General features: G+C 36.5%; 1 protein-coding gene across 3 annotated transcripts in view; it reads left to right on the top strand.

Moving 5' to 3' along the window:
- Positions 1–24763, top strand: part of FAM172A (family with sequence similarity 172, member A) — a 651833-nt gene that overhangs the window by 435212 nt on the left and 191858 nt on the right. For all 3 annotated transcript variants that reach the window (XM_006885364.1, XM_006885363.1, XM_006885362.1), the window contains 2 exons: positions 10441–10557; positions 19252–19336. In XM_006885364.1, coding sequence (XP_006885426.1) covers positions 10441–10557; positions 19252–19336 — 202 coding nt within the window. The remainder of the gene's footprint in view (positions 1–10440; positions 10558–19251; positions 19337–24763) is intronic.

The following is a 24763-nucleotide window of genomic DNA, read 5'->3' as shown; positions in this document are numbered from 1 at the left end:
AGGATTACCATATACCTCAGAAATTCTATCATAATTATATATTCAGAATAAGAAAAAACAAGTTCTCAAACAAGTAGATATGCATGCATTTTCTAATAGCACTATTCCTGGTAGACAAAAGGTAGAAATGATTGAAATCCCATCAAGGTATGAGTAGTTAATGTGTGGTTGTAGTAAATACATACAATTGAATATTATTCAGTCATAAAAAGGAATGAAATATTGATACAGATTACAGCCTTAGCTCTAAAGCATGCTAGATAAGTATAACTAAATATAAAAGCCATATTACATGTTTCCCTTAATATAAAGTACCAGAGTAGGTAGTTTCCAGGTTGTTATAATTGTTAGGTACTGTCAAGTTAACTATGACTCATAGTGAGTCTATGAATAATGAATCTGAACCCTGTCCTAGGCTTTGCCATCCTCATTACCTCCAGTATACTTGAACCCATTGTTATAATCAGTGTATCTGTCCCTCTTGTTGAGGATCTTTTTCTCTTTCTCTGACTCTCCACCTTCCCAAGCATGATGTCTTTTTCCTAACATGCCTTCTAACATGCCCAAGGTATGTGAAATGAAGTTTCACAGTCTTTGCCTCTAAGAGCTCTCTGATTGCTATTTCTCCAAAACATTCTTGTTTGTTCTTTTAGTAGTCCATGGGTTATGCAGTACTTTTTTAAAGTCATAGTTCAAAGGCATTGATTCTTCTGTCATCTTTTGTCACTGTCTAACTTTGAGATGCATAGTAAGTAATTGAAAAGATAATGGCTAAGATCGGGTATACCTTAGTTTTTAAACTGACTTTGTTGCCCTTTAGCACTTTGGGGAGGTCCTTGACAGTAGATTTTTTTCCATTGCAGTACATCTTTTGATTTCTTGACTGCTAGTATCAACAAATTCATCATCAATGTTAGATCAATCTTGGCTTAGAGCAGAGAGTACCAGAGGAATATGTCTATCTGTGTTTCATTTACTGTCCAAAGTAATTTGACTGTGTGGATCACAACAAATCATGGCTAACCTTGAGAAGAATAGGAATCTCAGAACACCTGATTGTGTTCTTACAAAACATATACTTGGACCAGGAGGAATCAGTCATCAGAACAAAGCAAGGAAATACTACATGACTCAGAATCAGAAAAGGAATGTGTCAGGGATGTGTCCTGTTTCCATACCTTTTCAATCTGTATGCAGAATAGATCATTCAAGAGGCTGGGCTTTATGAAAGGAATGTGGCATCAGAATTGGTGGAAGATTCATCAATAACCTATTTATGCAGATGAAACACTTTTACTTGCTGGGACTAAGTCCCTGAAGCATTTTCTTCAGAGGGTCAAAGATGGTAACGTGCAATATGGATTGAAGCGCAACATCAAGAAAACAAAGATTCTTTTATGAGTTATACTCAAATAGGTGGCACATAAGAACTACAGCACCAATAATGTTAACTGTAAATCTACATAAGATGAAATCATTGACAATTTTTCAAGCTTTTCTCTATCATGCTGTGTCCTGTTGAGCTAGTGGTGAGGATATTTGTGTTCTTTATGTTGAAAATTAATCCAACTGGAGCCTTTGATCTGCTGCAGGAAGCATTTTAAAGTCCTCAAAGTTGTGTCATATGCATAACACAGATTGTTGATGAGTCTTCCTCTGACCCTGTTGGTAGATTTTTCTTCCCAGAATCCAGCTTTTTGGATGATTTGATCAGCCTACAGATTGATAAAAGCATACAACCTTCATGCATCCTTTCTTGATATTAAAACATGCAGAGTTCTTTTCCTCTGTTCAAACAACATCTGCTTGATCTAAGTAAAGGTTTTACAGGAGCACAACTACGTGTTTTGGGACTCCATTTTACCCAATGTTAGCCATAATTTGTTATAATATGTACAGTCAAATGCCTTTGCATGGTAAGTAAAACACAATTAAGCGTCATCATGGTGGCATTCTCTGTTGTCAGTGAAGATCTCTCAGAGGTCAGCAGTGATATTCCTGGTGCCACAACCTCATCTAAATCCAGATTTAATGTTTAACAGTTCTCTGTTGATATACCACTGTTCTTTTTTTAATATTCTTCAGGAAGATTTTACTTGTGATAGTCATGATATTGCTAGGTAATTTCCACATTCTGCCCAGTCACCTTTTCTGGAAATGGGAACAAATATAGATTTCTTTTAGTCAGTTGGCCAAGTCATTGTCTTCCAAATATTTTGGCACAGATTGGTAAGCATATCTAGAGCTGTATCTGTTTTTGAAATGTAAATTGATAGTCCATCAGTTCCTGGGGTCTTACTTTTTGCTAATTCCTTCAGTGCAGCTTGAACATCTTCCTTTGTTACCACTGGGTCTTGAGAATATGACTCTTATTAACTGGTTCCATGTCAGCCAGTTTATTTTCATCAGTGACCCTGTGTATTCCTTCTGTCTCTTTTGATGTTTCCTACATCATTTAACATTTTGCCCACAGAATCTTTAAGTATTGTAACTCAAGACTTTATTTTTCAGTTCTTTCATCCTGAGAAAGGCCAAGTGATTTCTTCCATTTTTATTTTTCTAACTTTAACTCATTGCACATTTCTTTATGTTACTTTGCTTTGTCTCTCAAGCTACCCTTTGAAATCTTCTGTTTATCTCTTTTGCTTCACCACTTTCAATTGTCTTGGCTTCTCAGCATTCAAATGCAATTTTCAGAGTCCCTTCTGACATCGATTCTGATATTTTCTTTCATCCCATCTTCATAATGTCATTCCACAACTTACCTAGTCTTCAATCATTAGTGTTCAAGATCTAAAACCTATTCTTGAGGATTTTTTTTAAAAAATCAGGTAGAATAGACTCAAAAGTTATCAGGAACAAGGTAAGAAGATGAAAATCTGATTATTGAGCATGGGAATTTCTTTTGGAAAAGCAAAAATATTGTGAGACAATGATCTCATGGCTATATATTGTGAATTTCTCAAAGTACTAAAATGTTTTTAAGTTATTAATTTTATGCCTTGTGAATTCACTTCAGTAGATGGTGAAATTTAGATCAGAGTCTTTTCAATTTTAGAGTTAGAACTTTTTGAGAATCAAATGAAAGTTAAGAACCTATGAAAATATTCATGTGAACTTTGCAAGAAATTTTGAAGTATTCATATACATGTCTTCTAGTTAAATAGCACTGTTTCTAACATCAAGAAGACAAAAATCCTCAACACTGAGGCAAAAGCAACATTATGATAGATTATATAGAAAAGATTGAAGTCAACAATTTCATTTTATTTAAATCCACACTCAACACCCTTGTTGCTAGCAGTCAGGAGATCAGGAGACTTTGGGCAAGTCAGCTCTGAGGGTCCTCTCCAAAGTCCTAGAGAACAATGATGTCTGTTTAAAAACTAAGACATGCCTGATTTAAGCCGGGGTCTTTTCAATCATATGCTAACCATCAGAGAGCTAGACAGTGATTAAGGATGACAAAAAAAGAAATTGTCTTTGAGTGGTGGTCTTGAAGCAGAGTACTAAATATCCTATGGAGAGCACAAAGAACAGATATGTCTTAGAGAAAGTAAAGCCAGAGTCTTCCTTAAAGGCAAGGATGGTGAAGCTTCCTTAAACATATTTTGAGCATGTTCTTAAGAGGGGCAATTCCTTGGAAAGCAACATCATGGTTTGGAAAGGTGGGTGGTTGGCAAAAGAGAGGCAGACCCTCAATGAGATGGGTTGACACTGTGACTGTGACAATTGACTCAAGTATACTAGAGATTATCAAGATGGTACAAAATAGGACAGTGTTAAGAAGCAGAGATACTGTGGAATGATGAGAGTCTTTACCCCTAATACTATTATGTAAAAATCCTTTTAAACTCTACAGTCAATAGCAGTATAAAAAAGGTCACAGCTGGCTAGAATATGTTTTCATGTATGTGAAGAATTGTTGTACATCATCAGATCTGGTTTGGAGAAGTGCAGTGTAAAAGATCTCCTTATTTTGTAACTTAAGCAATAATTCCTCTAATTCTTTAAAAGTGTTGTTGTTAAGAAAATGAGACTAGTTCTTTATGAGCAAGGCAAATTTACTGTTGAGGAATTTGGGCTTTATTTAGTGCCAGTTTAAGTTTTCATAGTCTAGTGCCAGTAAGGTCCGATGAAAATTTATTTTTAAAGTAAAATCTAGGCCAAAGCAGAACAGTATTTAATAATTAATGTGAAATATTGAATTCAAACATTGTTTTGTTTTCAAAATTACTGGTTTTGCAAGGTGAAGTCTTGCAGTAATATTATGATGTTGATAACCAACATTAATTTTAAAATTTCAACATGATGTAAGCAGAAAACAGGCGCAAAGGTTCCAGGGACAGAAACACTGCTGAGGCAGCATTGACAGTGAATTAGATTTTCATTAGATAGCATTCATTTCAGTGGTGTCACCAGCAGAATATGGCATGTACAGATCGCCCTGGGTGCAGGACATAAGGAGTGACACCAAAATGGCCATAAAATATTTCAGCAGAACTTTATTCTTTTTTTATAAAAAAATATCATTGTAGTTAGTTACAAGAAAATTTTGAAAAGAGTGCAGATGGCATGGAGGCAGCCACATCTGACCCACAGCTATTTCACAGGCAGGAACAGTAGTCATTCACAGCATCCATAGTACAAAACCAGTTCCCATTAATGCCCCCCCAATGCTCCCTCAGCCTGCTACCACCAAATCTAACACCCACTGTCCTTCCCAGGACTCTCACTGTTTTGATTCCTGCTCCACTAATCTGTTGATTGCAGTGGTCACATAGAACTCACAGAACCATACTCAGGATTATGGGGCTTATTAGGAAAGTTAAGAGTTTGCAATTTATGTTGGAGGCAAAAGAAGATTTCTTGAGTTGGGCAGCTTCTCAAGCATGTTTGCAAGCCCTTTGTCCTTTCTACTCACGGCTTCAGGCCAGTGTTACAAAGCTCTCTGGTGGTGGGAGTGGGGGGGGGGGGGGGTGCTTGTTAGGTGCCTTTAAGTCTACTACGACTCATAGCAACCCTCTGAAGCACCAACCTGAACCTTATCCTACCTTACTTCTATCAATTATGGTGTCTACCCTCAATTTCCAAGGCCTCCAGCAAGCTTGATCAGAGCCCTCTGACTATGAGTCTGTGGGATGACAGTCTCTAGTCAGCTCTTTCATGTCAGTCTCTGGATCTTCTTGCAGCTATGCTATCTTGATCTCAGTCTATTTCTGCCTTATAAAGGAATCAGTAACTCTCAAGAATGTAACCTGCCTTCTCTGTTCTTATTGATAGCAAGATTCCCATTTTATGTCTCTAAGCCTGTTCCATTTAAGCTCATTGGGTTAGCAAGACTATTATTAATATCCCATTATTAGTATTTACAGAGTACTTGTCTATCAGCTTTCTGTACTTGGGTGACTCGCATGTTGCTATGATGCTGTAATCTAAGTCAGCGGTAATTAAAATCCAGCAATGACATCCAGGTGGACAGGTTTTGACAGAGCTTCCAGACTAAGACAAACAAGAGGCAGGATTAGCCATCAATTTATGAAATAACAGTTCTTCAAAAGCCCTATGAATGGCTGAAGAACATTGCTAGATATAGTACCAGGAGCAGAACCTCACTGATTGGAAGACACGAATTTAGGAGAAAGTTCTGCAAACATCCGTTCACCATTGGAACATTGATGTTTGAAGTATGAATCTAGGAAAATTGGAAGTTGTCTAACCTAAAATGAAATTAAACACATAAAGATCAACACCCTAAGCATTAGTGAGCTGATACGGACTGGTATTCACCATTTTGAATGAAACAATCATATATGATTTGATATGCCAAGTATGAAAAAAATTAAAGAGTCACTTTGTCTTCAGAGTCAAAAAGAACATTTCTGTCTATCCAATGGAACAATTCTATAAAAGAATACTATCCATATGCCTGTAAAAAATGACCTGTTAATACAACTCTTATTCAAATATACATACCAGCCACTAAAGTAAAAGATAAATAAATTGAGGACTTTTTTTTCAATCTGACACTGACAGAGCATGCAGTCAAGATGCGCTAATAATAATTGATAATTGGAATGCAAAAGTTGTAAGCAAAGAAGAAAGGCTTTGTAGTTAGAGTTGGTGACAGAAATGAGGCTGCATATTGAATGATATAATTTTGTACAATTATTTATTGCAAATACCCTTTTAAAAAGCATAAATACTGACCAGGCAGATCCTTAGAGGCAAGGATTTTGCAACTTCATCTCACATACTTTGGTCATGTGGCCAGAAGGGATTCTTGGCAAAGGTCATCATGCTTGGAAGGAAGAGGGACAGCACAAGAGAGGAAGACCCCAGTTGAGGTGGATTGACATGGTAACTGGGGCAGTGAAGCTAGTAGGTGTGTCAGAGACAGTGAGACTGAATCAGGATAGGGCAGGGTTCAGAGCTGTTGTACAATATGGTTGTAATGAGTTACAGATGACTTGATGTCACATAACAGCGATAACATACACAAGGACCTCTCAATGGAGTACAAATGAATCAGATTTACTCCATCTGGGGAAAGTATTAAGAAGCCAGATATCAGTAGTCAAAAGAAAGCCAGGGTCTGATAAGGAACTGACACATCAGTTGTTCATGTACAAGTTCAAATTGAAGTTGAAGGAAACTAAAACAAACACATGTGAACCAAAATATGACCTTGAGTCTATCCCATCTGAATTTTAAAACCATCTCAAAATAAATTTGATGCATTGAACACTAATTACCCAAAGAACATTTGAGGTGTGGGATGATTTCAAGGATATATCATCCATGAAAAAAGCAGGCCATTACTGGGAAGAAAGAACAGACCAAAATGGATGTCTGAAAATTACACCAGGGCATAAAAACCCCAAAGCAAAGGGAAGAAATGCTCAAGTGAAAGAGATGAGCAGAACATTTCAAATGGCAACTCAAGAAGAAAAAGCAAAGATTATACTAAAATGGTTAACGAACTGGAGCTGGAAAACCAGAAAGAAAGAACACAATGGATGTTTCTCAAGCTTTAAAGAATTCAAATTCAAGCCTCAAGTTGCAATACTGACAGATTCTATGGGTAAAATAGTAAAAATATTGGAAATATTGGAAGAATCTATGGGCAAATTTTTATAAATATTTAGGATATTAAAGTATTAAAATACTGACAGATTCTCACAAAATATCAAAAGAAGATGGAAGGAATACATAGTTGTTGTTGTTGTTGTTGCTATGGTTATATGCCATCGAGTCACTTGCAATTCATAGCGACCCTATGTACAACAGCCCTAAACCCTGCTCTATTCTGTGGCAACCTCATTGTCTCCAATACACATACTCCCACTACCCCAATCACTGAATGTTTCCATCTCATCGAGGGTCTTCCTCTCCTGTGCTGTCCCTCTACCCTCCCAAACATGATGTCCTTCTCCAGGGACTAGTCTCTCCTTGCTACATGCCCAAAGTGTGTCAGACAAAGCATCCTTGACTCCAAGGAGCAGCCCAGCTTCACCCTCTCAAGGACAAACCTGTTTGTTCTCCTAGAAGTCCATGGTATATTCAACACTCTTCTCCAGCACCACAGCTCAAAGGCATCAATTCTCTCTCGTCCCTAGTCACTGTTTAATTCTCCGATGCATTGCACACAATTGCAAAGACTATAGACAAGCTTAGTCTCCAGCCTGACGTCATTGTTCTTCAGTACTCTGGAGAGGTCCCTGACAGCTGACTTTCCCAATGCAATTTGTCTCTTGATTTCCTGGCTGCTGGTACCAAGACTGTGGAGACAAGCAAACTAGAACTGTTAATTATCTCAATCTCTTCATCATCTATACTGATGCTGCCAATGGGCCCAGTGGTGAGAATCTTTGCTTTCTTGATATTGAGCTTCAATCCCTATTGAAGGCTGAATTCCTTGACCTTCTGCAGCAAGAGCTTCTGGAGACAGAATACATCCCTGGCGGATCCCCTTCCCAATTTTGAACCATGCAGTGTCTTCTTGCTCTGTTCTGATGACTGCCTCTTAGTCCAAGTATAGGTTTCACATAGCACAATCAAACTGTTCTGGGATTCCCATTCTTCTCAGAGTCAGCCACAGCTTGTGATCCACAGTCAAAAGCCTTTGCATAGTCAATGAAGCACAGATAGACATTCCTCTAGTATTTTCTGCTTTCTGCCAAGATCCATCTAACATTAGCTATAATATTACTAGTACCATGACCTCTTCCAAACCCAACCTGCACATCTGGAAGTTCTCTGTTGACGTGTTGCTCTAGTCGTTTTTGGATCATTTGCATCAAAATCTTGCTTGCATGTGATATTAATGATATTGTTCAATAATTTCTGTACTCTGTTGGGTAGAATGGGAACAAACATAGTTCTCTTCCAGTCAGTTGGCCAGCTGACTATTCCCCAGATTGCTTGGCACATCCATGGCAGCATCTGTTTGTTGAAATATGTCAATTGGGATGCTGTCAACTACTGGAGCCTTGCTTTTTGGCAATTCTTTAAGAGCAGCTTGAACATGCTCTTTCATTACCACAGGCATAGAGTCACTATATCAAAAACTATCGATGGACACTGAAACAATTTCAGGAGGTTGTGTATAGTCAGGGATTGTGAGTATGGCACAGTATAGGCCAAGGTTCAGATCTGTTGATCTTAGGATTCCTATGACTAGCAGTCAGCATGACAGAACCTAGGAACAGCAACAGAGCACTCTAGTCAGAGCTGTCATTATTACTGAATTACAAGAACACTTTTAAATTGTGCTTTCTTCTGCACACATAACAAGCACACACTGTTGTTTTCATTACTGTCTATGTTTTTATAGGTGCTGATTTGTCAAATTGGTTAGCATTTTAGCTGCAATTTTGTGATCATTAGTTTTGGGAAACTCCCCCTTTTTTTTCTTTAATGTAGTTAGTAGTAAAAGGAAAAGGAGGCGAAATATTTTAAAAAGCTTTTTGTTTAGATATTAATATTGTAACTAGAGTAAGAAAATACTATAATATGTTGTTGTTATACGCCATCGAGTCACCTGCAACTCATAGCAACCATATGTATGAAAGCTCTGAAGACTGTCCTGTCCTGAGCCAGTCTCACTGACTCCGATACACCTACCCCCATTGCCCTAGTTAGTGTATCAACAATTTCTTGTTAGTATTCATATAATCTAAGAAATAGTGCCTCTTATAACTCTATCAAATAGTCTTCTGTGCTTAAAATTGATAAGAAAGATCAGTAAGGATTCTTTAAAATTTTGTATGGGATTAAGTCCATTGAGCTGAGGGTATGTGTAGGTGACACCACAAGTTTCCAACTCTTGTGATGACACTGATTCAATGATAAGGAGTTTATTCGAGATTGAAGCAAATTCAAAAGAGACATTTGATCCAGGATGCCAGGAGAGTAGAGGTATCATATGGTGTCAGAAGCATGGCTTACAGTGTTCCCTGTATCACTTTTCACAGTTCCTCTTTAAGTGCTGTGCAATACTTAAGATAAAAAACTTATAGAAGTTAGTAATAAATTATAGAAAAACTATTTTTTGATAGAACAGTTTATAGAGAGAAAAGATATTGTATCAAGGAATATGATATTATGAAATTCAAGAGTACTGTACTATATTTTACTTTGATTTTTTGTTAAGTGTTCTTTCATTAAGGTCATGAGTATTAGTAGATTAAAACCCTTATCTATTATTGTGATTTAGAATGCTGTCTTTAGATGTTTTTATCTTGCACATCCCTAATAAATTCTTGAGTATACTTATGCAATTCTTTTTGTTTTAAGAAACAGCTTCATTTTCTCAAAATAGCATTCTAGAGGAAGAAATTAAAATGTGATAACTTGTCATCATAAAGAAATATATTAGGAAGTACTGCACTTTGAAGATAGTTGAGATATTTTTTGGCATTTTGAAAACATTAAAAAAGGAATGACAAGACCATGGTGAAGAGCAGACTAGTTTAATTAGAGAAGTGAAAGCAAGATTCCTTTCTTTACTCATGTGCTGTCTCTTGAAAATTAGTACAAGTTAGTCCTTAAACAGCTAACATTGAACCCTGAGTACTACTTCCCGAAAGCACTGATGTATGAAGTGGTGGAAGAAACTTGTAAAAGAAACCCTCAGGGATTCCTCCTTTTTTCCCCTGTGTTCCCTTTAATCCTTGAATTGTCAAACCATGTGGAAAATAATAGAGCTGCGTAGTTCCAAGACTTAAGTAGTATTATCTTTTTAAAGGGAAATATTAGGTCATTTAGTATCTCTGTGTATGAACAGGGCATTGTTTTTAATGTAGAGTAAGTAACCTTGAATCCAAAGATGCATATTGGTTTAATTTTTATGTAATATTATTATCCATGACTAAGCAAGAAGTACTTAGTAGAAAAAGGAAAATGATAGCCAATATTTTATTTTCCTTTTTTAAACAGATGATTCAACGAGAAGCAGATGTGAAAAACAAAGTAACTGCTGTGGCATTGACAGATTCTGTTCACAATGTGTGGCATCAAGAAGCTGGCAAAACGATCCGAGAATGGATGAGAGAGGTGAGACTGGAATTTTTTTTTTTTTTAATGCTGACATGAATAGGGGTGAGCCTTTATGTTGAGCCCAACCAACCAATGTCAGGGGAAATAGAAAAGACTGGACATGATTGAAATCATAATAAAAATCCTTCTAAAGGACAATGTTTAAAGCCCCTTTTTTGTCATAGTATATTATGAATGGTTATAATATGCAGTAGGAACTTTGACTAAAAAAACATCTCAGTGTTAGGAGATTTCTATTCCCTGATGTTTAATTTTTCTGCCAGCTATTTAGCATTCATGCGGCTTCATTACATGAAAGGAGCTTAATATACACTCCGTCCAGGCCTTTTATTCTTTAAAGGTTGTCAGGGTGTGCCACTCTTAAATAGATTGGCTCACTACTGCCAGTGGAGGGAGAAGTAAAAAAAAAAAAAAACCCACAAAAAAACAACCTTTCTAAGCCAAACCATTAAGCTGGTAGATAGATATCCCACAGCTGGCACGACCAGCCTCAGGCTAAGCAAGCTTCTTTTCACACATCCTTAAGAGTAGTGTACCTGAAAACTAACAAGGATCCACTGGACTTTCGCTCATTATTACTGTTTTTATTGACCTTCAAACAGTTATTCTTCAATTCTATTTTTTATACAGATTTATTTACAAAGGTCAATATATTGTTTTTCACATAAAATCTTACCCATTTCCTGCGCCACCACCCTCCATCAAATTGTGTGACCCTATGATTAACACCATCCCTCTTCCACTCATCCTCATCCCTCTGCTTCCACCTTCCCATCTTAGATCCTCATACTCATTCTATAATAATGAGTTTTATACAGTATTTGTCCTTATAGAACTGAGTTAGTTCACTCAGCATAATGCTCTCCAGTCCCTCCCAAGTTAGTAATTTACAAAATCATTGTTCCTGCATGCTACATAGTATTCCATTGTGTGACTGTACCATAATTTCTCAATTTATCTGATTGTGGTTGAACATCTTGGCTGTCTCCACGTTCTTGTGATGGTGAATAACGCTGCTTTGAACATTGGTGTTCAGGTCTCCATTTGAGCTTCAGTTCTCATTTTCTTGAGTTATATTCCAAGCAATGAAATAGCTGGGTCATATGGGATTTCTATGTTCAGCTGTTTACGGAAGTACCATACTGCCTTCAAGAGTGGTTGTACCATTTTACAATCCCACGAACAATGTATAAGACTTCTGTCTGTCCACATCATCTCCAACATTTATTACTTGCCATCTTGTTAAACTTTGCCACAGTGCTGGAGTGAGATGGTACTTCATTGTAGTTTTGATTTGCATCTCACTTTATTGCCAGTGATTTTGATCATTTCTTCATGTGTCTGTTGGACATTCGAATATCTTCCTCTGTGAACATACTTTCCATATCTTTTGCCCATTTTGTAATGAGTTCTCAGTCTTCTTGTGGAGGCCCAAGAGTATTTTATAAACTTCGTTATGAGACTTTTGTCTGAGATGGTATGGCCAAATGTTTTTTCCCAGTCGATAAGTACTTTTCACCTTGTGGGAAACAGATTTTGATGCACACAAGGATTTCATCTTTAGAAGGTCTCATTCATCAGTTTTATCCTCTTCAGATTGTGTATTTCTGTCTGTATTTGGCAGTCTCTTTATACCATAGATTAGACCTTCTAAGCTTGGTCCCAGTTTGTCTCTGATGAAATTTATGCTTTTGGACGAGTTGATTTTTTTGTGTATGGTGTGAGAATAGCCAACCACAAATTAAAGCACTTTGGAGTGAACCTAACTAGAGATATAAAAAAGACCTATACAAAGAAAACTACAGAACATGTCTTCAAGACACAATAAAATATCTAAATAAATGGGACAATGTGCTTTGCTCATGAGTAGGAAGACTCGATGTTATGAAAATGACAATCCTACCAAAAGCAATCTATATGTTCAATGCAATACCATTATAGATACCAAATTCCTTTTTCAGGGAGTTCAAAAGGGAAATTGTCAACTTTATTTGGAGAGGAAACGGACCCTAAATAAGCAAAGTACTTCTGAAAAACAAAAATGAAGTGGGAAGCATAGCACTCCCTGACCTCAAAACCCACTACAGCGACAGTAACCAAAACAGCATGGTACTGGTACAATGACAGTCACATAGATCAGTGGAACAGAATTGAGGACCCAGAAATAGACCCAGCTATCTATGGTCAACCAATATTCAGCAAGAAAATAAAGCCTATCAAACAGGGAAATGACAACCTCTTCAGAATGTGGTATTTGCAAAACTGGATTACCACCTGCAGAAAGCTGAAACAGGATCCACATCTACACCATACACAAAAATCTTTCATTCCTATTATAAGTATATGACTCAAATTTTTATTTACCTTTATCTTTCTGATATTATATTTACCACAAGCTTCCCTAGTTTATTTTGTTGTTGTGTGCTTGCAAGTCAGAACCAACCCATAGCTGACTCACCAACAGGTTTTTAGAGGCCGTAAACAGCATGCAAGGAGATTGCCCGTTTTCCTCCTGCAGAGTGGCTGGGGGATTCAAACTGTGTGCCTTAGGGTTGGCAGTGCAATACCTCTAAGCCACCAGAGCACCTTTTCCATTTATTTGAGGAAATGATACGTTTCTGTGATTGAACTACTTGACCTACCTAGTTTTCTCCTAGTTTTTGTTCATAGAATACTCAAGTGTTTAATGCAGCTGACCTCTGACTATCCAAGTACATGGTGTAGATTTTCACCAGCCCTTGTGCTGCTTTTGTAAAGACCAAATAATTTTTGTTTCCAAAGAGTTTTGAATAAGTGGAAGGGCAAGGATATATACTTCCATAGTGCTACAGTAATCTCACCAATCTGTTAATACTGTTATTTCCCATTACAAAAATTGTTTTCTTCATGTAAATGTCCAGAATGTTTTTGTTGCACTCCTTTTAATGCTATAAACATATCATGATATGGTTTGGATTTTGTTTTTTCTTTCATGAAATCTAACACCAGGCATTTTATGATTATATTATTTTTCATATTTCTACTTTTATAGTACTTCTCCATCCTTAACTGCCTTTCCCAAGGCTTGAATTTTTAGAAAGTTTTCTTATATTATTTCTATTTATCTGTTCAAAGATAAATACATAGCTCCCAGCATCATACAAATGCTGAGATTAGTAAATAAGGTATCAATAACCCTTCCCAACACATAACCCAAATGAAGTTAAGTACTTGCCCCAGACAAGAAACATTCTTGTTCATCTTTTCTTTTTTTAATTTGGAAATGTTTTATATATGCCTCACTTTGGAACGCTGGTGTATTCGAATCACCAGTGTGGTGTTACTTTTAGTTTAGAAGACTGAATTCATCATCAAAATAATCATAGAAATCTCTGCATTTTTTACCTCCTTGGAATACCTACTAGTTGAATGTATTGTTTTGTAATCAAAGCTGCCATTGATTTTTTTTTTTCTTCTTGTGACTGTCATTTGGAGAATTTTTTTTATAAATGCACTAATTCTTGAATGTTTAAAGTAATAGCATAATTCTTGGCAGTTTAAAGAGATGCAGTAAATCATAGTTATTGTTATTCTTACCTACTTACCTCGAAATACTGTAAAACACACAAAAAAATTGCCTTTTTCCTTTGGTTTATAAATTACTTGCATGTATATGCAAATTGCATATAGATAGATACATTTTACAAAGGAAAAGCACTATGTAAAAACATATTCCAACACATCAGAATTAAGTCAGAACAAAGAGTTAGTGAAACTAAGTATTTGCCAAGTCTGTCTCCCTCTTTATAATCTGGTATGTTCAAACCACCAAGCTTTCAGTTAGTAGTCAAGCATTTAACCAACCCACCATGGCTCTTTTTACTGACTTGCTAGATAAAATGAGTAATTAAGCCTCTACCATGTGACAGGTACTCTTAGCCCCATCCACTTCGTCTTAGTCCTGAGCACTTGTTCCATGTATCTAGACCCATTTGATAATTGTTAACTTAAAGACAACAATTCTTATTCCATCTATTTCCAGAACTAGTGTAAAAATTAAAGGTGATAACCAAGAAGACAATCTCTTGAAATGCAAATGGTGTTCATAAATAAATGATATGTATTATTTTCTTTCTTTTTATACCAGAGATAAAAAAAATTATTCAAAACTCAAAAAGTGCCAAGTTTAAACCAACTCATAGCTGACCTTCATTCAGGTTTTCAGAGTCTGCAGATCCCACAAGTGGAGACAGCCTGTCTTTCTTGTATGGAGATGCTAGTGAATTTGAACCACCAGAGAAGCACCACCTTTGGGTCAGCTGTATAACTGTCTACAGACCACAACACCAGAGTCCCTTAAAAAAAAATCACAGTTATTATTATACCCTTCTTATTGTAGCTTTGAGATTATCACTGTTTGGTGCTCTTTCCCAAGAAATTACTAGAATGGTGAAAATACACAAATCATTGGTAAATATCATTGTAGCAGCCCACCTAAATATTTGAAACTCCTTGGTAGAAAAGATTTCGAAAGCCAGCAGTGGTTTGGCAAGAGAAGAGTTCAGGTTTCATATCATTCATGATGAAACTTCCTTTCTTTTTTTCTCTCCTTTCTTAGTGCCTGTCTTCTGCGCAAGTGATGTAACTTCCATCATGGGATGAAGAGCAAATAAGCCAAAATAACAAAATAAAAAAGAGGGATTCTTGAGCAGGGGTATTGATGAAGGGTTTTAGGATAAGCCTTTTGTTCTTCAGCATGCTACTCTTTTACCATCTCATAGCCCAGTTTCATTTGAAATCAGCTCAAAAATGGAGATATTTTTATACCATTCCCAAGCTAAACTGGAATGTTATCTAAAGACCTCAGTGCATTTAACCTCATGAAAATTGTCTCCATTCTTTCACCAAACAGTGCATTGAAATTTGGAAGAAAGACAGTGAAATTGCTTACTTATTCCTTTCATCCTATCATACTGACAAGAGTGAGTCAACATCCTTTCCCTATGTAGCCCTGACCTGTGAAAAGTCTTCACTCAGTCTAGATATACAGTTCTCTGTGAGGGTCATGAACCCTGCCATCCTTACCTGTTACCATGCACCAAGCAAAATGTAGATCTCAGAAGTACAAGCTAATGAATTGTTAGTTGTATTTATCTAAGTTGTACTTATCTAAGCACACAAAGACTTTGATAGTAAAGATCAGCCAGTGCCATAATGATGATTTGCATTACAAAAAAAAATGAAAATTTTTAAAAAACCAATAAAAGCCTGAATTGAACTAGCGCACCAAATACCTGCCTCCTACCTTACACAAAATTTACTACCTAGTTGTGTGTGTGTGTGTGTGTGTGTGTGTGTGTGTGTGTGTGTGTTTTAAACAATATACTAAATTTTAAACTTTTTATTCAAAGTTTTCATTGATTTTTATGTCTGCTGTTGAATATTATCAACCTTTGGTTCAGTTGTCTAAGGGTGTCACTCAGCTGTGTGACCTATAAACACTTCAAATCAATGTCAATTGTTCTTGGAGTTTTGTATTTCAGAGAAAAGACAGTTTGCAATCTGAGCATTAAAAAAACTGAAAACACTTTAAGAAATAATTGCTTCATTATCTTTTTCTTTCTTTCTCTCCCCTCCCCCAAACACTCTAATTGGCATCTAGTCACCACAACTGACTCAAAGCTGACCTCCAGCAGGATTTCAGGGACTCTAAATTGCATGGTATGAGATATTTCATCTTTCTCCCATGGAGTCCTTGGTGTATTTGAACTGTTGAAGAGGTACTACCTTTGGATTAGCAGCACTACTGACCCACAGACTGCAGCACCAGAACTTCTTATATGGTAGCTATATAATTCATCCCCATTAATTAGCCAGATTGTGTGTTGGGATGAGGCAAGCTGCATTCCAGGCTCAAGTTTTGATCCTCTTGCTTTCTCTTGTCTAGCATATGCTTATAACCTACTCAGGTCTCCTTAAAATAAGATTTCAGGAAATACACTCTTACTATTTTTTTAGTTTACTACTTCAAGGTGCTGCTCAGGCCTACTGTTCGTCTGAACTTAGACTGCAAAGAACTGGGTAAGGAGGCTAAATTGGAACATTTAAAAGAATGAAAGAATAAACATTAGGAAAAAGGTCAGAGATTTGGTTTCCAAGTGATAGAAAAATATTTTAGGATAAAGATTACATTTGATAAAATGACATTTCAGGCAGATTGAATTCTTGTCTAATGACATATGTCTTTTTCATGTTTATTTCTTTACATATATTTTCCAGTATGTTACATTGTTTTCTTATACACAATCATATGGCAAACATATGTTTATCTTCTTTGTCCTTTTTGCTGTATATTTCCCAGTGGGGTAAAAATATATAAAAACTCACATAGACACATACTTTTCACACTTAGAGTATGAAGCCTTTATAATCCTACATAAGGATTTTGTCTTTCCAGAAAATTTGCAGACATATTGAGTTTAACTATAAAGTGTTTATCTGTTCTGTTATTATTGATGAGCAAAACACATGCCTATATAAAAATCAAACTTTCTGAATCATAAAAATTTAACCATTTTTTTGTTTTAAATGTTTAAAAGTGACTTTGATAAAGTTCATATTGCTAAGCTTTTTAAAGTCAATGATGTTAGAAAAATATTTATCACTTACATATTGTAATGTTGTTATTGTGGTTATTGTTATTGTTTGCCATTGAGTCGGTTCCAACTTATAGCAACCTAATGCCATCACTTTCATTAATACTATAAATAGGTTTTTTAAGTAGTCGTACGTATGGGAAGTATAGGTAAAAAAGCATAAAGACTGACATATCACCTGGATAATAGTCATCTTTCATCAGATTCAGAGGTATTAGTAGGATGAATAATAATTAAAATATATAGCTAATCGCTGCCTGTCTGTCTGTAGTGCTAATTGCTGTTATTGAAAAGACTGAATTGTTTAAGAAAAAGAGAGAAAGAGAAAGTCATTCTTCATTGAAGCTATCTCCCTGTATCATTGGGAGCCTATTTTTAGTACCTATAGAAGTCATGATTTTTTGAATTTATTAAGGGCTGTGAAGAATGATAAAACAAATCATCCATTTACATATCTTGACACTGCTTTGGAGAATACTTATTTCTTACAAGCAAGTGTCAGATTGTATATAAAAGCTGGCTAATTGTGTGCTAATCTTCTGCATTATCTAGAACTCTCTGATGTGGTATTCTATCAATAGTAATATTAATTTTACTTATTTTAAATGTATGAAATATCTTCTAAACCCCGACTACTTTTATGATTTCTGCTTTCTTACATTGTGTAATTTTGTATTCAGCTGGTAATTAAGATTAGGAGTGTGTACTATATATGTATAAGGATACATATCCACTTTAAACTGTCAGGCTTTTGTAATACATAAAAATACTAATATTTTATCCATTTTAAATGTAAAAAGCGAGAAAGCATTTCAGAACATTACTAGATGTTGTGTTTGTTTTCATGGGGGTTTTTTCTACCCAGTTCAATAGTTTCATTGATCTACTGTTTCTTACAAAAATCTGCCATGCTTTGTGAACTTCACTTTCTAATCTCATACAGCAACTCTTCCTTTATGTGATTCCTGCTCTCCCTGGTCCCAGAACAGTAGGGTTGCCTTGAAAAATCTATTCAAAAGCCATTCCTTGGCCTTTATTGGTGGGGACTGGGGCCTTTGAAATTCTCTCCTCACTGCAACACAGCTGACATCTTCTTCCAGACAGAATGAATTAAGGAAATACAATAAGACACTTGATCTACCAGTCAAGGATCTTTCCACAGTAAAGACGGATTCCATGGTGCACAACCAGGGCAGCAAGCATCTAAAAATACACAATACATGCTTGTTTACCAGAATAGCGATCGTTGGGCAATGTTTCCAACGTGATTGATGGGATGATTTCTTTTTTAAAAGTCTGTCTGCAGATTCTTTGTGTGTGTGTGTGTTTTGAAAACATATTTTAAAAACCCCAACATGTGCAGTTAATAACATTCTTAAAAGACCAGATGTCAAATATAGATTTAACATATATATATATATATATACACACAATATAGATGTGTATTATTATTTTATTTGTCTGAGTTGTGACTCATCATTGCTTTTTAAATTAAGCTTTAATATGGAAGATTTGTGTCCTCAGGCAAAGAGCTTCACTTGACTAGGTAATAGTGCTTTTAAACTATTTGGATATAGCTTCAGTGAACTAAATTGAGGTAAAAGTTAAAGGAGTTACTTTGGACTAATTTCTTTTTTAGGAATAAAGATAAATTTTTTCTAGTGTTCCACATACATATAGAATATAATGTAGAAATGTCATTTCACAAGATCAAATTAATGTTTATTTTAGTAAATCTTTTAACTGGATTCTTTTTATTTTTTCACTTTTCATCTGTCTTTCTCTTAAAAATATACTGCATCATCCTTTAGAGAAAGATAAATATCTTCTTACTGTGAGCACAGATGAATGACAGAATTGTGAAAAATAGACCTTATTCTGCAATTGTTTAGGGGGGAAAGGAACTGCTTATTGTCTACATAAGGAAATTATTTCAAAATCTAGGAATTTAGTGCCCTTGTGGCAGATGATCATACAGATAAGTTAATCTATCAGCCTAAAAATTTGGCCTAGGCCTAAAGTATCTCAGAAGTGAATTGTGTCTATTCCATTGCAGAACTGTTGTAACTGGGTCTCAAGCTCAGAACCATTAGATACATCAGTGGAGTCCATGCTACCCGACTGTCCCCGAGTCTCAGCAGGTAAGTGTTTGATGGGAAATGCGTGGATTTTTTTTTAAATACAAAATGTAATGTTTTGTGAATTAAGCATGTTATTCTGGCTTAAATTACTGACTGAATTCTTGGAAGATAAGGCATGGATCTGATCTGCTACCAGAAGTTTACATAGTTTAGAAAACTTATCCAAGTCATGCTCAGTAAAACAAATAGCAAAAGCAATTTAAGAGTAATAAAATGGTTGCTGTTGTAACTCAGGGAGATGAGACATACCTAAATAAAAAGTTGAATGAAAAAAAAGAGCAGGTAGTCATATGAGATATTTTGTAGGGTCTATATTTGTCTTTAACTGAATGCCAACTTGCTGTTAATGATCAGCAGTAAATATTGTGATTTTGAAAGAGAGAGCTCTATAAAATATTTGGAAGGAATTTTCATAGGGCTGCACATGGGGGCAGGGGAGAAGGAAATGGGAAGGATCTGGGCCAAAAGACAGGGTTAATGATGGCCAAGGTCCAATGGTGATTAATTTTATAAAACATAATGCGTGAGAATGATTGAAGCACAATGTAAATGAAGAACAGGGTGAAACACATGTAAGCAAACTAATTAAAAAAATCGCCATGCAAAAGATTTTCTCTGGACTTTAGTGATTAGATATATTTGGGTTATGAAAAGTCATGCCTGAGTAACCTCTTAGGCAAACGACCTGCAATTTAGGAATTCAGGTCTAGAATAGACCTAAAAATGCTTAGAGACTCTGCCCTGGTGTCTAAAGGAAATAGATAGAGAGCCACGAGCACCTCAGCAAGGAGATGGGCTCCAGCCAGTTTAATGAGAAGTTGATGTCCACCCTATAGAGCTTGTGCTATTGTTTGTAGGTAAGAGAAGTGGGTGATGTTTGTCTTTGCCTTCAGGATTTTACTTTTCCTAGTAAGTAGCAATATCTAGTTATAGCCATAGAACAGATAAACTGTGTCTAGTTATGTTATTGTTAAGTGATGTCAAGTCACTTCCAACTAGTAGGGACCCTTTGTACAACAGAATGAAACCCTGCCTGATCCTAAGCAGTCCTCACAATAGTTGCTGTGGTTGATCTCAGTGAGCCACTATGTTAGTCCATCTTATTGAGCCTCTTCCTTTTCTCTGCTGACCCTCTTCCAAATAGAACGTCCTTCTCCAGGAACTTTTCCTTCTTGATAGCATGTCCAGAGTACATTGGAGGAAGACTTTTCATTCTCATTTCCAAGGAATATTATGGCTCTACTTCCTCCGGGAAAGATTTGCTTGTTCTTTTGACAATCCATGATATATTCGGTATTCTTAATTCTTCAGTCTTCCGTATTCATTGTCCCACTCTGTCCTGTGCATGTGAGATAACGGAAAATACCTTGGCTTGAGTGAGTCACACCTTAGTCTTCAAAGTGGAACATTTGTTTTCTAACACTTTAAAGAAGTCTTTTAAAGTAGATTTGTAGGAACCAGAAAATTGGGAGATGTTTGGAAAATGTTCTGCTTTATGTATTTACATACAGGAGATAGCTAATCACTAAGTACTTAAAAGTTGACATCATATTTACATTTTTAAAGGAAATAATTTTTAATTACTAGGTAAAAAAATACTTAAGGACGCTGTTGTTAATGCCCATGCTTCAACTATCACTGTCATTATAGCAAAACTCTAGGATATTAGCCAAGATTTAATCAGAGAAGCAGAACCACTACATGCTTTATGTGTATATTGTTTTTTTTCAAAGATTTATTGTTGAAATTTCACCTAAGATTTGACCAGGATTAATCAAGCAGTCTTTGTAAGGTTGTTGACTTTGCATATAACACTTGAGCTTGAGTCAACAGAACAGACAACTGGTAAGGGAGATAGGATGTAAAGTTGGAGAGAGCAAAATGAGCTGGAACCCATGAGTACCAGATGGAGTTGACGAGGATGGAAATAAAGCTGTGTCAGTTCTGCTTTTCTCTTCAGTACAGTAAGCATCCTGTAGAAGCCAGTGCCCTTTGTTGTGAAATGGAATACACACACCTGCCATTGCCTCTTGCCACAGGGTAATCCAGAAAATAATCAACATGTGTCAGCTAGAAAGTAAATCACTGCTACTTACTTTCACTGCCCATACCTTCCATAAGCAGCTATCTTGTTATCATCTACCCTAACTAGAATTATAAGAAAAAAAATTCTGAGAAATGTAGTTCTGTCTAGTCAAGTTGACACATTACAAAATCATACCACACACCCCCTGTCAACTTTACACTCATCTTCTTAAACAAGCTTAATCTCCAAATAAAAACATTAATAAAGTCAAACTCCCACCTCACATGATTATCCCACGTACATCATACATCTAAAAGTTTTCCCCAGAAAGTATTACAAAATCTATTTTTGTGTCTTCAGATCATGATCATTCTTTTTACCTTTAAATACTAAAAATAAGACAAATTGCTATGTGCCCTTTATGTTCAATGATACAGGAATGAGAGGGAAGAAACTTATTTCATTAACAGGTATATACACAAAAAATATTTTTATAAAAAAAAACGGATAACTATAACTATTATATTCTTCATTGTTGTATGCTGTCAAGTCAATTTCAACTCCTGTCGATGTATAGGCAGAGTAGAGCTGCCCCCACCAGATTTCTGGGGCTAAACTCTTTACAAGTGCGGATCACCAGGTCTTTTCTCCCACTGAGAGACTTTAGGATTTGAACCGTATTCCTTCTCATTAGTACCTGGGCACTTACCTGTTGTGCCGCTAGTGTTACACATTATCATTATACCTGCTATTTATTGCTGTTTTCTCCCATTACTCACTCTATATTCAGATGGCTCTCAAGAAGCATTTAAGTTTTTCCCTATTTCTTCCCTGCTGGAATGATATAAACCTTCATTGTTAAAGAATATGAGCTATTGGAAATTATAGCTCAGTTAGGTTGTTATCATTTTCTATTGATTTAATTACATCACAGAACATGACACTAATAAAAAGTGCCATAGAAGGTCTTGTGCAATATACGCATGTTGTTGTTTGTTGTTGTGTGCTGTCGAGTTGCCTATGACTCATAGCGACCCCTTTTTACAATAGCTCTGAACCTTGCTCTATCTTGAACCAGTCTCACTGTTACCGCCACACCTACTTTCATTACTCCATTTACTTTGTGAGTCCATCTCATCTAGGGTTTTTCTCTCCTGCACTTTTCCTCCATTCTTCTGAACATGAACTGGTCCCTCCTGGTCACGTTTCCAAAGTATGTCAAATAGAGCTTCAGAATCCTTGCCTCCAAGGAGCAGCTTGGCAGTCCATGGTATGTTCAGTACTCTTCTCCTGTACCACAGCTCAAAAGCATGGATTCTTTTTCTCTCATCTTTAGTCATTGTCCAATTTCTGATGCAAAGCAAGTAATTGCAAAGACTATAGCCTGGATCAGGTGCACCTTATTCTCTAGACTGATATCATTGCCCTTTAACACTTTGGAGCAGTCCGTAACAGCAGATTTTCCTAATGGAATTAATCTTTTGATTTCCTGACTACTTCTGCTAAGTGTTGATTGTGGAGCCGAGCAAGCTGAAATTGATAACAAACTCAATCTCTTCTTCATCTATCATGGTGCTGCCAATTGGTCCGTTGTGAGAATCTGTGTTTTCTTGATGTTGAGCTTCAATCTATATTGAAGTGCTTGACCTTTTGCAGCAAACACTACAGGTCCTCCTCAGTTTCAGTAAACAAGGTAGTGTCATCTGTATCATACAGGTTGTTGATGAGTCTTCCTCCAGTCAGCCACATTCCTCCTTATAAGGTCCAGCCTCCTGAATAATCTGTTCCACATATACCTTTTCATACTGCTTTCCTGATGTTGAACCATGTAGTGTTTCCTTGCTCAGTTCTGACGACTTCCTAGTCTCAGTAAGATTTCACATGAGCACAATCAAGTGTTCTGGGATAGTCACAGTTTGTTATGATCCACACAGTCAGTTGTCTTTGCATAGTCAGTCAAACACAGATAGACGTACTCCTCCTAAACTCAGTGTGAACCTGCATTTTCCACTAGTAACCAGGATTCTCACTCTAGCCACTGTAATAACTGACTCTACAATTGGGGAATAAAGTGTCCAAAATGACAAGATAGGAGGTCCAAGCTCTAGTTCATTTGAATCACTGTTGTGCCATCTGATGAAACATTCCTTCCTCTGAAACTAAGATTTGTAGACCACTAGTGCCTAAAGTCATAGAAACAGTTTGGCTAGTGGATTGCTAAGAGCAATAGTAAGAGGAACAACTACTTTCCATTCTTTAATTCACTGATCCAGGAGAGAGAGCATCATAAATTAAATGCTTATTTTAGATCAGATTTCACAATCTGGAACGCATTACCCAGCCCTAAAAAATGTCACATGAGATCTGCATGGGAGAGTGGACTGGGGGAGGGGAGGATTGTATAATAATGAAAGTTTGGGGTTTGTTTATTTTAATTTTCAGAAAGAAAAGTCAACTGGGGGGAGGGGTGGACAGGGAGGAAAATGTGCAACAATAAATGAATGGAAATCCAAAGTCTCTATGACTTTCATTAAAATTTAAAGAAAAAAGTGTTGTCACCTCTGAGGATCCATAAATGAGTCCGTAAATCTCATTCCACTATTTTTTCAAGCCTGTTGCTTTAGGATCATGAGGAATATGTTAAGAGGAATTTTCAAAATGCAAACTGATCTTAAATTGATTGGCAGACCTCAAGTTCTCTTTCGTTCTCTCCATCGCTCATTCTAATGGAAGTCCGCTGCCATGTGTCAGTTATTAAATGGAGAGACCCATGTGGCAAATGAGGAGGTATTTCTGGCAGAGAGTTGGCAAGAACCTGATGCCTACCACCAGTCACGGTAATGCAATTGGAAGGAGATTCTTCCCAGTTGAGCCCTGACATGACTGTAGACCCAGCTAACAATTGACGATAATCTGACCTTGATCTTGAGTCGCCCACCACACCTTGCCCAGGCCCCTGACCCACAGAAACTGGGACTAATGAATTTAGTTGTTTTAAACTGCCAAGTTGAGGGATAATTTGTCAAACAAATAGGCACAAACTTCAATTCTCATGATCACTCAAGCCTGACTATAAGTAACAAAAACTAGCCTTCTTGAGACAAAATCTTTGTAAGGCTTCCCTCAGCTCCGATACCTTGAACTTAAGATCTACCAGAAGAAATGGGCTGACATAGAAAAATTTCATGAAACAACATGTGTAAAAGAGCCTGTGGTGATGAAGGAAGAAGTTCAAGCTGCTTTGAAAGAATTGACAGGGAAGAAAAAAAAAACCCACACAACAAAACAAGGCCCCAGGAACTGATGGTATACCAATTGACATATTTCGACAAATAGATGCACTTACCAAGTTGTGCTATGAACCACCTGGCCAATTAACTGGAAAAGATCCATACTTGTTC

This window comes from Elephantulus edwardii, unplaced genomic scaffold, assembly GCF_000299155.1.
Source record: "Elephantulus edwardii isolate Elephantulus edwardi_28Jun2011 unplaced genomic scaffold, EleEdw1.0 scaffold00043, whole genome shotgun sequence".
NCBI classification, from domain to species: Eukaryota; Metazoa; Chordata; class Mammalia; order Macroscelidea; family Macroscelididae; genus Elephantulus; species Elephantulus edwardii.
Note: the sequence above shows the minus strand (reverse complement) of the source record. Positions and strands in the feature narration are given on the sequence as shown.